The sequence below is a fragment of the Carassius gibelio genome, chromosome B22 (genome assembly GCF_023724105.1).
Source record: "Carassius gibelio isolate Cgi1373 ecotype wild population from Czech Republic chromosome B22, carGib1.2-hapl.c, whole genome shotgun sequence".
Classification (NCBI taxonomy): domain Eukaryota; kingdom Metazoa; phylum Chordata; class Actinopteri; order Cypriniformes; family Cyprinidae; genus Carassius; species Carassius gibelio.
In genome coordinates this window covers 20,471,578-20,487,915 of record NC_068417.1, presented here as the reverse complement: position 1 = coordinate 20,487,915, position 16,338 = coordinate 20,471,578, and the positions used below count along the sequence as shown (strand labels likewise).

At 39.0% G+C, this 16,338-nt stretch overlaps 2 protein-coding genes across 3 annotated transcripts in view; one reads left to right on the top strand and one right to left on the bottom strand.

Annotated features, from left to right (window-relative positions):
* Nucleotides 1-16,338, bottom strand: part of LOC127986953 (CD48 antigen) — a 104,746-nt gene that overhangs the window by 5,546 nt on the left and 82,862 nt on the right. The gene's annotated exons all lie outside the window — the stretch shown is intronic.
* On the top strand, nucleotides 5,871-8,500 carry LOC127986946 (gastrula zinc finger protein XlCGF57.1). Its single transcript, XM_052589213.1, has 3 exons — nucleotides 5,871-6,015; nucleotides 6,107-6,268; nucleotides 6,785-8,500. Exons 2-3 carry the CDS (start codon nucleotides 6,220-6,222, stop codon nucleotides 8,032-8,034), a joined length of 1,299 nt encoding a protein of 432 aa, XP_052445173.1. The 5' UTR covers nucleotides 5,871-6,015; nucleotides 6,107-6,219; the 3' UTR covers nucleotides 8,035-8,500.

Here is a 16,338-nt window from a genome sequence, read left to right as displayed (position 1 = left end):
AAAAAATCCCTGCTGACTATCCCTGATCTGATTAACTTAATTAAAATCTGTTCTATTTTCTGTTTTCCATTTTATTTTATTTTTATTTTTATGGTTACGACTTACAGCTTAGGAAAAAAAATCAGTATCTTACTTTTTTTTTTCAAAGATCAATCAAGAAAAGATTTACAAAACAGAAATGCTCTCCAAAGCCGGTTTAATTATACACTCCATACTTGGTTGGGGTTCCTTTTGCACAAATCATTGCTGAGACAATACTGAAGCCCAGGTTTCTTTGATAGCAGCCTCAGCTCCTCTGTATTGTTTGTCAGATATTACTCAGCATCAAAAACTAACTGAGACATATACACATCTACACATTTGAAATATAAAACTATAAGTAAGTAAACAGACATATAAGGTAAATGGGGCATGTAGGTAGTGGCCAGGGATGGCTGTTTTTGGGGTTGGTGGGGACTTTGCACCCTATTGCCCCGCAGCATCTTTCCCTAGCACTCCCACTGTGGTGTGACATGGGATCATGGGGATTCAGTTATGGTTTGTGGTAGCCACTGCGGGATCAGAGGTAACCCCAATAAAATTATTAAATATTTATTAGTTTATAACTTAATATTATTATTATTACTTGCCCTCTTCAGTGTCCACCACCCTTTCCCTTAATTTCTCTTAATTAAATTATTATTAGTATGGTAATTATTATGGTTATTATTGATATTGTTGCTAATAACATTTCTTGTTTTTTTCTTCATTTTTAAAGTTATACTATCTGTTATCAAACTTTTAATATTCTATTTCATCTGTATGCTTCCTTCTCCAACTGTAGACACAATGACACACGAACGCTGGCACACACACACACACACGCACGCACAAACACGCGCACGCACGCACCCACGCACACATACGTACTCACGCACACACACACACACACACACGCACACACACATGCTCACAGACACATGAATGCAAATACAGGAGCTAATCAGAATGGACTTGTAATGTTGGTTATCAGTATACAGTGTATGTTTGTTAAATGAGTCTATATTTGGCACATGTATATACGGTCACCTTCTTTACTTAGCCTATGTTTCATACCTTTATGTTATATGTTTGGTCCATGGGATTCTGTATTTGGCACATGTTAACATTGTCACATTCCTTAATTGCATAATAATAATAATAATAATAATAATAAATTGCACCGCCCCTAAGGGTTCAGCAACAATTAACTTTAGACTTTTAGATGTCTTCACAATAGCTATATGCGCATTAGAAAAAAAAAATATCTCTTTCAAAAACACAAACAGGATGAAGACTGTGACCTCTTTGTCCTTGTGCGGAAACATTTCTCATTCAGCTTAGTGGTTTGTACCTTTAAACTACATCTCCTTCCTGTCAATTTCCTCTCAGCTAAAAAAAAAAACAAAACAAAACAAAAAAACCCTATCCGTTCTGATTTTACAGATAACCTATTTTACTCCCTAACCTGATCAAAGTAACTGATCAAAGTAATATTTTTATTATATGCATATCATAAATCACAGAGTCCATTTGTGTTTTTATTTAGGTTTTTTTTTTTTTTTTTTGAACATGTATGGTTAACCTTCTGACAAAACGTGAAGCTCGTCTCATTTCATGTCTTTACCCACTCGTTCACACAATCCTGAGATTTTCTGACACTTTGGGTTCTGGTTGGCCACTGTTTCCTGAACAACAAAGACACAGAAATCTATTAATGTTGAACATAACAGTAGCTCAGCTGAGGTTAATGTTCAAAGTCTTCCTGTCACTGTCAATTAAACCGTGTTTTACAAAACAACACTACACACATTAACACTACAAGATTTGTTCATTTCGTGTCGCGTCTCAGTTGACATTTTGTTCTTACTCTAGAACTCAAGGCCAAGTTCCCATAAGAACTACTTCAGATTAGCATCACTCTTCACCCTCATAGTGTTCCCACAGCATGACCCACCTGTACCACACGTGAACAATGACCACAGTGCCTCTCATTGTTACTCATTGTGAACAGAGCAGTGTGTCACAGCACATAATGCATCTCTTTTGTGTGTGATTGCACACACACACACACACACACACACACACAAAACATTTTCGGCTACCGATTAATGATAATAAAGCAATATAGAAATGGTGTTTTAAAACATGTATTATACATATATATATATACTGAAGTGATTCCTAGAAACGTTTTTTTTAGTGTTGTGAACATGCAACCATTATTGAGTCCTCTAGATACTAATAACAATATTTTGCAGGTCCATGCCAATTCATTTAATATCTGCTGTTTGTATTTACAGTATTACAGTATTTATTTGCGCATATAAACATCCACTAGATCGGGGATTAAACTCTGGCCATCGAGGTCAATTTTCCTGACAGGGGCGTAATTAAACGAGATGAACGTCACGGAGCGCTCAACACTTCTGCAGTGTGTGTTTTATTCATCCTCGAAGCCGGAGGCGCTCTCGCGCAGAAAGTCGAACCAGGAAATGGAAAAAAGATGTTGCTGCACGGGAAACAGTTGTTTTCACAGAAAACAGAAACGTTTGGAAACAGAAACGCATCAAAAAAATACTACTGTATCGATATTTGGTTTATTTGTGTTTTTCAAGTCATCTCCAGATAATAAATAAAGTATATGAATAATGCAGTTCTAATTTGCATAGCATTTATTACAGTATAGAAACTTTTCTGCCTTATTATGTGATTTAAAAAAATGTTTGTAGCATAAACATTAACAAGTCATTATTATTGATTATTGTCCAGCAGTTATATAATTTCTAAGCCAATTAAAAGATAAAAAGTAACGTTGCCTAATAGGTTTTTGTAGTTTTTTTTTTTTAAGAAGTCTTTTCTTTTTACCAAGCCTGCATCTATTTGATCCAAAGTACAGCAAAACAGTACAATTTTGATTGTATATTTAAAATACTGTAGACTTCATCTACAGCCACTCTGTCTTCTCTGAGCTCCTGTCTTGAGGAGATTGAGGCATGGATGAAGGCAAACTTCCTACAGCTAAATAGCTCCAAAACAGAAGCTATTTTAGTTGGTACACCACACCAGGTCCAGTCCTCACTTATAATGCACATCACCTTCTCTGGTCAAAACATTCCAATTTCATCGACAGTCACTTAAAGGAACTACTCGCAACACAAAACTCTTCACGCAACCTCCGTTCTGGAAACAAAGCCCTTCTTCAACCATCCAGAACTAAGCTCCGCACTATGGGGGACCGAGCCTTCTGCTCAGCCACACCGCGTCTTTGGAATTCCCTTCCAGAGAACCTAAGGGCTCCTCAAACCATAGACTCTTTTAAGAAAGAACTAAAAACCTTTCTTTTTAAACAAGCATTTTTTTACTTTTTGCTAACTTTTTAAGTGTTCTTTCCGGTTTTTAATTTTGTTTATGTGTAGCACTTTGGGATTTTTTTTAACTATGAAAAGTACATAATACATTTTAAAATGTAGGTTATTTTTTCAAAGCTACATTTTAAGCATCATTACTCCTTTCACAAGATCCTTCAGAAATAATTCTGATATTCTGATTTGCTGCTCAGAAAACATTTATTATTATGATGATGTTCAAAAATGTTGAAATCTGAGTATAATTTTTTTTTTTCAAGTTTCTTTGATCAATAGACAGTTCAGAAAAAAAAACACACATATATATATATATATATATATATATATATATATATATATATATATATATATAGGCTATATATGATCATTTCTGTCCCCCTCACTTCTGAAATGATGGCTACGCCCAGCTCCAAGAAACATTGAGTCGCTTGTTCTGGTCGCTATAATTGATTAGGTTTAGAGCTAACTTTGTATGAAACTGGACTTAGAAGGCCAGAGCTGAGAGCACGTGCACTAGATTTTAAATGTGGTCTATATCTCCCTCTGGTGGAGAGCAATAAGAATAGCACACGCTGTTCAGTGGATACTCGGATGAGATGAATTGTTTAATAAAGTTGTTATTTTTGTTTTCCTTTGCGTAAAAAAAAATATTCCCGTAGCTTTGTTAAATTACGGTTAAACACCGGATTCAACATGGATTATTTTATCGACCTTCTTGCTAAGTTTCAGGACCTTGATCTTGGTAGTTACATTGCTGTCTATATGGGAGGGTCAGAGAGGTCTCAGAATTCATCAAAATATCTTAATTTGTGTTCCGAGGATGAACAGTCTTACGGGTTTGAACCGAGATGAGGGTGAGTAATTAATGATTAATATATTTTTTTTTTGGGGGGGCGGGGGGGGGGGGGGGGGGGGTGAACTAACCCTATAAAAGTATAGTATGCCCTACTTTGAAAATTCAGTCATCACTCATCCTGGTATTTTTCTAATGATGCTTGTCCTTCACCAGAACAGTCTGTGTGAAGAATCATATGTGCTTTGCCTTTGATTGTAGGAAGACTTTTACTACAGATGCTGAACTGAAACTGCACCAGAGAACTGGAGACAAGCCTTACAAGTGTTCACAATGAGACATAAGATTCGGTCATGCACCATCTCTAAATACATTTACATTTATTAATTTAGCTGATGGTTTTATCCAAAGCAATTGCTATATATGTCAGAGGTTGCACGCCTCTCGAACAACTAAGGGTTAAGTGTCTTGCTCAGGGACACATTGGTGTCTCACAGTGGATTCGAACCTGGGTTTCTCACACCAAAAGCGTGTCTTATCCAATACCACTCCTATCATGTTAAATAAACATGATAGGATCCACACTTGAGAGAAACCGTGTTACTGCATTCCATGTACAGAGCGTTTCATTTAATTACCTTCTCAACTCCATGATAAAAAAAAATAATAATAATAAAAAAAAGTCTTCAATCATGGTAAGTTGCAGTCCAAGACATTCAAGCGTGATGCTGTATCCTCATCAAATGTTGTGCTTAGAACATCTTGTTATGTGACCAATAATTAAAAATTTACCAAATCCAAAAATAAGATTATACTATCTTGAAGCTTTTATCTTCTCTTGTGATGTTTGGGTAAATTGTATGTCTATAAAAAAACTGGGATATATATTTGTTTTCTTATTTACTTCATGTTTATATATGTTTTTCACCAACTAATGATGGAATAAATGTGTTACTCATTTCATCAACAACATTTAGGCTACTGTCCAATTTTATTGTAAAAAACCAAACAAAACAAAAAAAACACTATATTTCCATGTTTTTTTTATTTTGCTTGCAAAATGTTTAAATTCCCCAAATACATTTTGTAATTGCTCCTCAGAAGTTTGCTATTCCATGTGAAAATGTTTGAGACAGCCAATCACATCAAGAAGACGGGGTTTCTAACATTCACGTAAACTGAGTTATCCATTGTAGCCACATTATCTTCAGACTTCAGTGTGTTCATTAATTTTCTAATAATTCAATGGCATGTCATCTGTTATTCCTTATGTGCCTTTGTGCACAATATAACTGACAGGCGCAAACACCAATGAACAACATGTGTCTACAGCTGATTCTGGCTTTTATTTTATTGTATACAAATAATGGTCTCTGTTTAAATTATTAAGTTGTTTCAGTGTACTGGCACTAAAATAACTAATTTAAATGAAGTAAATCCATATATATAAAATAAAAATTGAAATACATTCATACATACATACATACACGTATGTATAGAGAGAGAGAGAGAGAGAGAGAGAGAGAGAGAGAGAGAGAGAGAGAGAGAGAGAGAGAGAGAGAGAGGTTATTAGATATTAGAAGAGAAAATTCGTTTATTTTGATTCAGATGTATGAATCACGTGGTTTTCATACCAGACGAACGCAGCGGTGAACGAAGCTTCGGCGTCATAGATCACGTGCTTCAGGCAAAACGAATCAAGCTCCGATACAACGCTTTATTATGAAGCTTCGGGGTTTTGTGTTGAACGTAACATCACTCTACCGCGGTATATGTGCACTTTTCCGGCCGTTTGCTAACGGAAAAAGACATTTAGCAGGCTAAAATGTTGCCTACGTATGTTAAATGAAGCCTTGTGAATGTGTGAATCAATTTAACTACCGATGTGTTAGCCTAATTTAATTATGTTTCATTTTTCCTACCACAGAAGAATAACCCCTCTTGTGAAGCTTCTCCTAAAAAACAATTCATTAATAAATGCTGGAAAAATCACGTCAGCCTAAAAGTGAAGAAGGCAGAGCTTAAGAAAGAAGAGAGAACATGAATGAACCCTGCCGAATAAAACAAGAAGATACTGAAGAACAAAGAGGTTGGTGTTTATTTCTTGGTTCTTCATTAAAGCAGTTCATCAGATTTAGTTGTTATATAGGTACAAAAGGTGTAAGAGCTGAGAAATAAATGTTAAAGGAGAAAATTACTTCAGGACACGTTCCAAGAAATTAGTATATAATGATGGCTTCTTTTCTTTAGTTGTTACCAAATGGTCAGTGAAACAAGATTTGGGAATCATTTATATTGATTATCAACATCAGGAAGCTGGACTAGTTATTACACACATTTTGCAATCATATTACTAAATATTAGATCGTTTTGAATCTTGATTTATTAAACGTTTTTGCTGGAACATGTTTAATAATTTGTACTAAAAAAAACCCTGCAATTTGTCCCTGAAGGTTTTTTTTTTTAATAATTGGAATATCAGTGTACAGAATAAAGCATCAAAATGATGATTTCTGCTGTCATGTCAGTGTTCACTCATGTGCTTTTTCCTTCAAATTGATCTTTTATCATTTTCTCTTACATTTTACAATCTCTTACATTTTAGACCTGCAGGGAGAAATCAAGGACAGTGAAGTAATCGCTGAAGCGGAGGAGAAACACAAAATCAAATCCATAACAAAGTCCTCGGGCCACTCACCGAAAAGAAAAGGCCAAAAAACGTTTACCTGCTCTCAGTGTGGCAAGCGTTTCTTATACAAACAGAGTCTTAAACATCACATGAGAATCCATACGGGAGAGAAACCGTACACATGTGATCAATGCGGGAAGTGTTTCGCACAGAGAGGGGGTTTTAAATATCACATGAAAATCCACAGTGGAGAGAAACCTTACACGTGTGATCAGTGCGGGAAGAGTTTCACACATGCCGACAGTTTTAAATTACACCTGCGTTCTCATTCTGGGGAGAGGCCTTATTACTGTGACCAGTGTGGTAAAACGTTTATTAGGGTAGCATCCCTGAAGAGGCACCTGAAAGTTCATACACAGGAGAAGCCTTTTGTGTGTTCTCTGTGTGGAAAGAGTTTCAGTCAGATGGGCGCTTTAAATACACACCAGATAAGGCACAGCGGTGTGAAGAATCATATGTGCTTCGATTGTGGGAAATCCTTCGTTAGAGATGCTGAACTGAAACAGCACCAGAAAACTCACACTGGAGAAAAACCTTACAAGTGTTCACACTGCGACAAGACATTCAGTCAAACTGGACATCGGAAAATACACGAGAGGATCCACACTGGAGAGAAGCCTTTCTCATGTGAGCAGTGCGGGAAGAGTTTCACACATCCAAACACTCTTAGATTACATCTCCTTTCTCATTCTGGAGAAAGACGGTATAACTGCGATCAGTGCGATAAAACGTTTGTTAAGGCGGTATGCCTGAAGGCCCACAGGAAAGTTCATTTAAAGGAGAAACCTTACAAGTGTTCTCTTTGTCTTAGGGGTTTTACTCAGCTGGGTGCTTTAAAATTACACCAGAAAAGACACAGCGGCGTGAAAGATTATGTGTGCTTTGAATGCGGGAAGACCTATATCACAAACGCTGAATTGAAACTGCACCAGAGGACTCACACTGGAGAAAAACCTTATGCTTGTTCACACTGTGACAGGAGATTCAGTTGGTTAGCGTCTCTGAAAATACATGAGAGGAGCCACACTGGAGAGAAGCCGTATCACTGCGCTTCGTGTGGGAAGAGCTTTAGTAAATTAGCTTCTCTACACAGTCATTCCAGAGGAAAATGTCCAATGGATAAAAAGCTTCCTTCCATATCAATCTTTCCCAACCAGTTGCAATGAGTGTCTGGACAAAGAACCATGAAAGTTTTCCCAGTGAACAAGTGTAAGATTCAGATCAACAAAAACAGGCTATTGCATATTTAAGTGAGTCATGTGTCTGATATATATAAATTATATAATTGTAAATATTAGATGACTTTGTTCTTCATCCTTCTTGTTCTTATGTGCTTATATCATCCTGTTCTTTCAACTCAAGTCTATTTACCAAATGCATACTACCATATAATGCAATATGATGGCAGGGTAATAGACAAAGTTTTGATGTCTTGCTGTAACTGTAGCCTACACATACATCTTCGAACATAAGATTAATAAAGCAGTTTATGTTTAAACTTTGTTTTTAACAGATGGCTTATGTATAAACAGAATTATTGTAGACTACTGATTTAGCCAACTACAACACAATAAGGCAACATGACATGCATTAGATTTTAAATCTCGTCTATGGCGTCCTGTGGTGACTGACTTTTATAAACTCGCTGTAATATATCTGTATGATGCTTGAACAGGACTCACCAAAACTTCAGGTACATTGGATTTGAGCATAATGACAACACTTACTGTACATTCTTGTTAAACATTCTTTATTTATTTTTTGTATGTGCATTTGTTAAGTTTTTACAAACGGACTTTAAAGGTTGTTGTTTTTTACACATGTTTTTATACAGTCTATGATTTACACACACAGAATGGAAATATTTTAGTTAGATGATGAATAAATTATATTTAAACAGATATTCTGATTCTGATATTACTGCTGTGCCTATATATTAACTGTTACGGCCCTGTATAGGGTAAGGCCGCAACATAAACTAAAATCAACAATAAAAGATCCTATACATGTATTTACAGAGTAAAAGCTCAACTTCAGCAGTGAGCAAAGCCCAAAACAACAACAACAAAAAAACAAACAAGTCAGCTCCTAATAGAAAAGACTACATTTCCCAAAACAAAAGAAAAACTAAATAAAAATACAATATGCTACCCTAACTCCCCATATAATGAAAAACAGGAGAAATTTGCAACCCCTACATCGCCCATGTGTGGAAAATAATATTTACAATACTTTACAAAATATACAAAAGTAGTAAAGGTATAACCTGTGAGGAAAAAGGCATTTTTAAACCTTAATTTGGGGCAAAATCATCAAACATTTTCAGCGATTTTTATCATATTTCACTGCTGTTTCTATACATGCAGTTTTAATGTCTCAGTGACCAGTGAAAGTGCAGTTCTGACTCTCTGCCCATTCATTTAGATAGGAGCCTGGTCTTGTTAGTCTGAAATAGCTGCCCGGAGGCGTTGCCAAGATGGCGGCTGAGTGGCACGACTTGCCTAAAAGGACTTTGAGCAAACACACAATAGCACATGTACAATGGAACAACAGGAAGTCACAAGTTGAGCAGAGCTCCCTCCTCAGGCACAGCAGATCCCTTTATTGCTGCTCCTTGGTTCCCATCAGATCACGTTGGATCCAAGATCCAATCCTGTGAAAGAAAAAAATGCCACATTGTTGCTTAAACATATGAAGAGTTCAGATGCAAAAACCTCTAAATGCCATCTGAAATTTTCATCTAAAATTAGGATTTTTATCGGGCTCATATATTTATATTCAGTTATTTCACTTTAATAGCCTGGAAAAGGACCTGCACATCACAATTAAAGTAAAATGACTCAACCTAAGCATAGGACCTTGATAAAAATCCTAATTTTAGATGAAAATTTCAGATGGCATTTAGAGGTTTTTGCATCTGAACTCTTCATATGTACATTTATTTCTATTATTCCTTTTTAACCTTGCATTATAGATGCATTATCCACTCAACAGTTAACCAATAAATGCTGGAACAATTACACCAGTCTACAAGTGAAGTAGACAGAATTTATAAAAGAACGATGAGTGATCTAGAACCTTACAGAATGTAACGTGAAGATTCTGAAGAACAGAGAGGTTAGTGTTATCGGTAGTTAGTATTGCTCAGCTTTAATTAACACTTTACACTGCCAGCCAAGCCACGCCCATTTTAAACGACATTCTTGTCTGGACAGCCGCCATTTTTGTCAGTTGCAATTCGTTCATACAGAGCAGCATGGTAAGTAAGCTTTATTTTTGTATAATTTAAAGATATCAGTTTGATAAATATCTATATTAAAATTAAATTAAATGTATGCATTTAGCAGACGCTTGACTAACATTGCATTCAGGCTAACAAATTTTTCCTAACATGTGTTCCCCCGGGATTCGAACCCCCAAACTTGCGCTTGCAATGCTCTACCACTTGAGCTACAGGAACACTAATATATACAACATCTATATACATTTAGGGTGACATTTAATGTAAATTCTGTTGACATATGATTAGTAGTTGCAAAAATGGTTGCACATTTTGTAATATATCGTTCCATCTTCACTATAGTAAATTGGAACAGCTTGATTTTTACCGTAACCTAACATTAAATAGCGCCAACCCGGCCCACATCCAAGTGTGACGTCACAGACCACACCCATGTCAAAATACGTCACATTCTCATTCATTTTGAAACAGGAAGAAGCATCGATAAGAAGATAATATGTATTGTTTGCCAACCGCTAAAAAAGAAGCTGTTTGTCGTGTCGGTAAGTAAAAAAAAAACTTTTTTTTTGTCTTTACTAACACTTAAAATGTTGAGAACTTTAAGAATGTGTGTGTCATTTGTGTGCATGCACATAAACAACAAGTATTTTTTTATTTCAACTTCACACAGGCATGTCATTGCTTAGGTAGCAACACATATACTTATATGTGTGTGGGGGGGGAGGGTGCTTTTAGGTTGGGGGGGGGGTCTATCTATCCACACATGTATGTATGTATGTATGTATATATGTATGTATGTATGTATTCGTGGCATGCATGCATGCATACATACGTGTACACACACACAAATACATACATATATACATACATACGTAGATAGAGAGACAGATAGACACATAGAAGGCACAAGTCTTACAACATAAAATCAGTTATGAATCTATGTGCAATATTTTTTTATTTCCTGCCCCCTACACATAACACTCATCTCACCCACTCAAAGACACACACTTCCCTCTCACACATATGTACTTACCTGCCCCACACACCACCGCACACGCATGCACGCACACACACACACACACACACACACACACACACACACACAAAACACTCACATACATATGACATCTTTAATGATATACCCTGATCACAGTACCCGTGCACAGTAACTTGGTTGGGCAAACACATCATTTCATTATATCTTGCTGGATAGCTCTGTGTATGTCACAGATTATCTTTGTATTCTTCTATATTAACGGAAAGATCACACAATGTTTGTTTGTCATGTTTTACAGTTTTCTACACATTTTCAGTCCAAGCCTGATGCAGGGCAGTGCTCCCGGGTTAAGGGGTCCCTGCTGCAGCTTCACCAGTAAAGAAAATTACTTGTCACAATTTACTTGAAGGACTACATAAGCCATGCAGTGGTGCCTGGAGGTATGGTGAGAGCATTTCTTTAGATATTGATTTTTGTGGTTTAAAATCATAAATATGTTTATGTAGAATGATGAGGTAAATAATGCTTTGTGGACACATAACCCCAACACGTATGTATTCTCTATTTTTAACCAGGAGCACAAAGAGGACATAAAGTGGAAGTTTTAAGGGACACTGGTCCAGCGTGGTACAGAGTCATCGTTTGTTATTCTGTGGGGAGGTGAAAGGGCTTGTCTTTCTCCAGATGGACAGGAAAAATCAACAGAATGCCATCAAAAACTACCTGGAGGGAGGATATATTCAAGCAAGGAATCTCTCTGTGTAGTCTATGTGTGTGTGTGTGTGTGTGTGTGTGTGTGTGTCCTGCATGTCAAGAACTGTTTATCTGTTCATTCAGCTGCTCAGACTTTATAATAGTGGAGCATACCTTTTGTTAAACACAACCAGTCAAAAGTTTTTGAACAGTAAGATTTTTTGTTTTTAAAGAAATCTCTTTTGCTCATCAAGCCTGCATTTATTTAGTCTGAAGTACAGCAAAATCTGTCCAATTTTAAAATATTTGTATAACATTTTTGCTATTTAAATTAACAATTTTCTATATTTTTATTAAAATGAAATTTACTCCTGTGATTTCAAAGGTGACTTACTCCAGTCACATGATCCTTCAGAAATCATTCTAATATGGTGATATGATGCTCAAAAAACATTTTATTATTATTATGTTAATACACTGAAGACTGGAGTAATGATGCAGAAAATTCAGCTTTGATCACTGAATATCACAGAATATACTAAATTTTAAAATACATTCAAATAGAAAGCAGTTCTTTTAAGTTGTAAAAATATTTCACATTACTGTTTTTGCCAGGATCAAATAAATGCTGGCTTTGTGAGCAGAAGAGACTTCAAAAAAAATCTTACTGTTTAAAAACTTTTGACTGGTGGTATATATATATATATATATATATATATATATATATATATATATATATATATATATATATATATATATATATTTTTTTTTTTTTTTTTTTAAATTGTAAATATAAAAATACCCAATGAAACAATGGATGTCTTTTTCATTACCTTAATGACCTTAATAAATGTGAATGTATCTCATTAAATTAACAAAGTAAGGTTTAAAAGTTTTAATTAATATTTAGCCTACTTTAATAAACAAGCATTTTAAGGGCTGTTATAGATTTAAGTTGTGCCATTTTAGCCTAGACATCTTTTACAAAAATAAGAAAACGTGAATTAGTAATACGAAGGACAATATCATTTTATTTAGATCCCCTAAACTTCCATAAATTGCTTTAACATACTTCCGGGTTTCCCTGCTATGGAAATGGGGAAATCACATGAGATGATGTATTTGATATGGCCAAGGCTTTCGTTTACGTCACACTCGGACGTGGGTGGGGTTGTGTCGGAGATGGGCATGACTTCTGACGTCACACTTGGGTGTGGGCGGAGTTGGATGTCCACCGCAGGCTGCAGCGAGCCCTACTTGACCCCAGCTCTGCACATTTTGAATACAGGGGTTTGTTCTATTCACTCGTAAGTTAAGTGCCCTACGAAGTGGACTTCACAGGATATTCCACCATTAATGATTCTATGTAACGGTTCATGAATGCACCGTCTCCTGCTGTGTTCATGTTACGTCATGTTAATTTTTTCATGTGGGTGTGGCAGGTGCAGCTCATTCCAACAGCCTACTTAATGCCCTGTCTTTCGTCTCTTGTTTGTCAGATCGTTGTTTGAGGTCCTCGTGGTTGATGTCTGTTTGTCCTTCAGTGTTCCTGCCCTTGCTCTGTTTCCTGTTCGGTCGTTTCTGGTTTATCACCACCATTCACGGATTATCACCACCTTTCATGGATTTACCACCACCATCATCTCTACCAACGCACTCAAATCACCTACTCATCTGTCTGTGCTGCCGTCGAGGTGCCTGCGTCAATCTCCAGCATCCATTCATCACACCTCCATTCAATGAACTTCATTTACTTGCATTTGCCTCCTGTCCTCCATTAATAGCGTCACAGAACGATCTGACCAACAATGGAGGCAGCGAGTAATCAACCTTCCGCCCTTGAAGATTTTCTCAGCGCCAGTGTTCGGAGGGTGGACTCCCAGGAGAGGAATCTTAACGACACTGGTCGCGAGGTTCAGGCTTTGGTGACGCAGGTGTCCGAGCTCACCCAACAGTTCCAGCTAGTACGAGCCCCCACTGCGCCACTCACACCGCCTGTTCCCCCAGCACCATCAGAGACCCCCTCTCAGCCGCAACCACGTCTCCCGATTCCGGAGACTTACTCGGGTGAGCCCAACTTTTGTAGAGCTTTCTTAACCCGCTGTGACATGCACTTTTCCCTCCAACCCAGAACCTTCGCCAATGAGAGGGCCAAAGTGGCCTTCGTGTTAACCCTGCTCTCTGGGAGGGCGGCATTATGGGGAACAGGGGTGTGGGAGAACCAGGACCCATGGTGCGCCTCGTTTCAGGCACTCTCCGCCGAGATGAGACGGGTCTTTGATCGGGCCGTTGCTGGGAGGGAGGCGGCCAGGAGGCTTGTGGAGCTACATCAGCATGAGAGATCCGTCTCTGACTATTCCATCGAGTTCCGAACCCTGGCGGTGGAGGGCCATTGGAACGAGGAGGCGCAGTGGGACATGTTCCTGCATGTGCTGGCTGACCGCGTCCAGAAGGAGATCTACACCCTGGATCTCCCCACTTCTCTGAATGGGCTCATTGAACTGGCTTTGCGGGTCGACGCACATTTGACGCGGATGGAGAGGCGGAGCTTACCCAGTACCACATCCAGGACACCGACTGACGTGCGGTTCAGCGATGGGGACGCGGCCAGCCCCTCCTACGATCACGAGCCCATGCAGGTAGGGCGAACTTGGCTTTCCCGGGAGGAGATGGAGAGGCAGAGGTCCCTTGGCCTGTGCCTCTACTGTGGGGGAACCGGACATCACGCTTACATCGGCCAAGCCCGGTAGTACGTATGAGGCTACTATCGGGTGGGATCTCCGCCGAGAAGACCTCATCATCATCTATGCTCCTTCTGGTAAGACTAAGATGGTCAGCACAGACCCATGACTGTCAAGCACTACTGGATTCAGGGGCAGAAGGTAATTTCATGGACAGCACACTGGCTCACAGACTCCACATTCCCCTCAGAGCCCTTCCGCACCACATCACGGTTCACGCCCTCAATGGACAGAAATTCCCGGTTATTTCTCACATCACTGAAGACATCACCCTCATCACATCAGGCAATCACTCTGAAACCATTTCCTCCACCTGAAGGAAGTGTTCAGTAAGTCTTGTGCTGCTTCTCTTCCTCCACATCGTCCCTACGACTGTGCCATAGAATTACTGTCAGGTAAGTCTCCGCCTAAAGGCAAATTAAATTCATTTCCTGTTCCGGAAAGGGAGGCTATGGAGAAATATATTTCTGATTCTCTAGCTTCGAAGTTCATCCGCCCTTCCTCTTTTCCAGCCAGGGTGGGGTTCTTTTTGTGGGGAAGAAGGACGGCTCACTGCGACCTTGTATTGATTACCGGGGACTGAACAACATCACGGTAAAGAATACTTATCCTTTGCCGTTGATGTCTCCAGCCTTCGAGAGGTTGCAGGGAGCGTCGATTTTCACAAAACTGGACTTACGCAATGCTTATCATTTGGTCCATATCAGGGAGGGGGATGAATGGAAGACCGCCTTAAATACCCCCAGCGGTCTTCCAGGCACTCGTCAACGACGTGCTGCAAGATATGATTGATCAGTTCATGTATGTCTACCTGGACGACATATAGATTTTTTCTTCTTCTCTCCAGGAACATGTGCAGCATGTCCGATGAGTGCTTCAGAGGTTGCTAGAGAATGGGCTTTTTGTCAAGGCAGAGAAATGAGAGTTTCATGCACAGTCGATTCCATTTCTGGGGTATACCGTGTCGACTGAGGGAATACGCATGGATCCCGAGAAGGTTAAGGCTGTAGTAGAGTGGCCAAGTCCAGATTCCCGTAAGGCCCTACAGAGGTTTCTGGGGTTCGCCAACTTCTACCAGCGTTTTATTCGCAACTTCAGCCAACTAGCCGTACCTCTGACCGCCTTGACCTCCGCCAAGGCTGCGTTCAGGTGGTCAGACACAGCTGAGTCTGAAGACCTGCTTTGTTTTTAGCCCCTATCTTGAACACCCCTGACCCAGCACGTCAGTTTGTGGTGGAGGTCAATGCGTCGAAGGTGGGGGTAGGAGCGGTGTTATCTCAACTTTCTCCCTCAGACGACAAGGTCCACCCTTGCGTGTATTTTTCTTATCGTTTATCTCCTGCCGAACGAAATTACGATATTGTTAACCGAGAATTGTTGGCAGTTAAGATGGCATTGGAGGAATGGCGCCACTGGTTAGAAGGATCGGGGGTTCCTTTTATTGTATGGACAGACCACAAGAATTTAGAATACATTAGCACTGCCAAAAGGTTGAACTCCAGGCAGGCTCGGTGGGCACTTTTTTTCGGACGTTTTGATTTTACTATCTCGTACCGCCCGGGTTCCAAAAAATATTAAACCCGACTCTTTGTCACGTATTTTTGACCGTTCAGAACGCCCGTCCACTCCCGAGTGTATTTTTCCTGAGACATTAGTGGTCTCCACACTCACATGGGAGATCGAATCGAAGGTCAAAACGGCCTTGGAAGGGGTAACACCTCCGCCCGGGTGCCCACCGAATCACTTATTTGTGCCGGAGGGATTACGTCCAACGTTATCCATTGGGGACATTGCTCTA

Coding starts and splice junctions, on each gene's coding strand:
- LOC127986946 (XM_052589213.1), top strand. CDS start 6,220: ATGAATGAACCCTGCCGAATAAAACAAGAAGATACTGAAGAACAAAGA. Junction 6,269..6,784: donor AGATACTGAAGAACAAAGAG/GTTGGTGTTTAT, acceptor CTTACATTTTAG/ACCTGCAGGGAGAAATCAAG.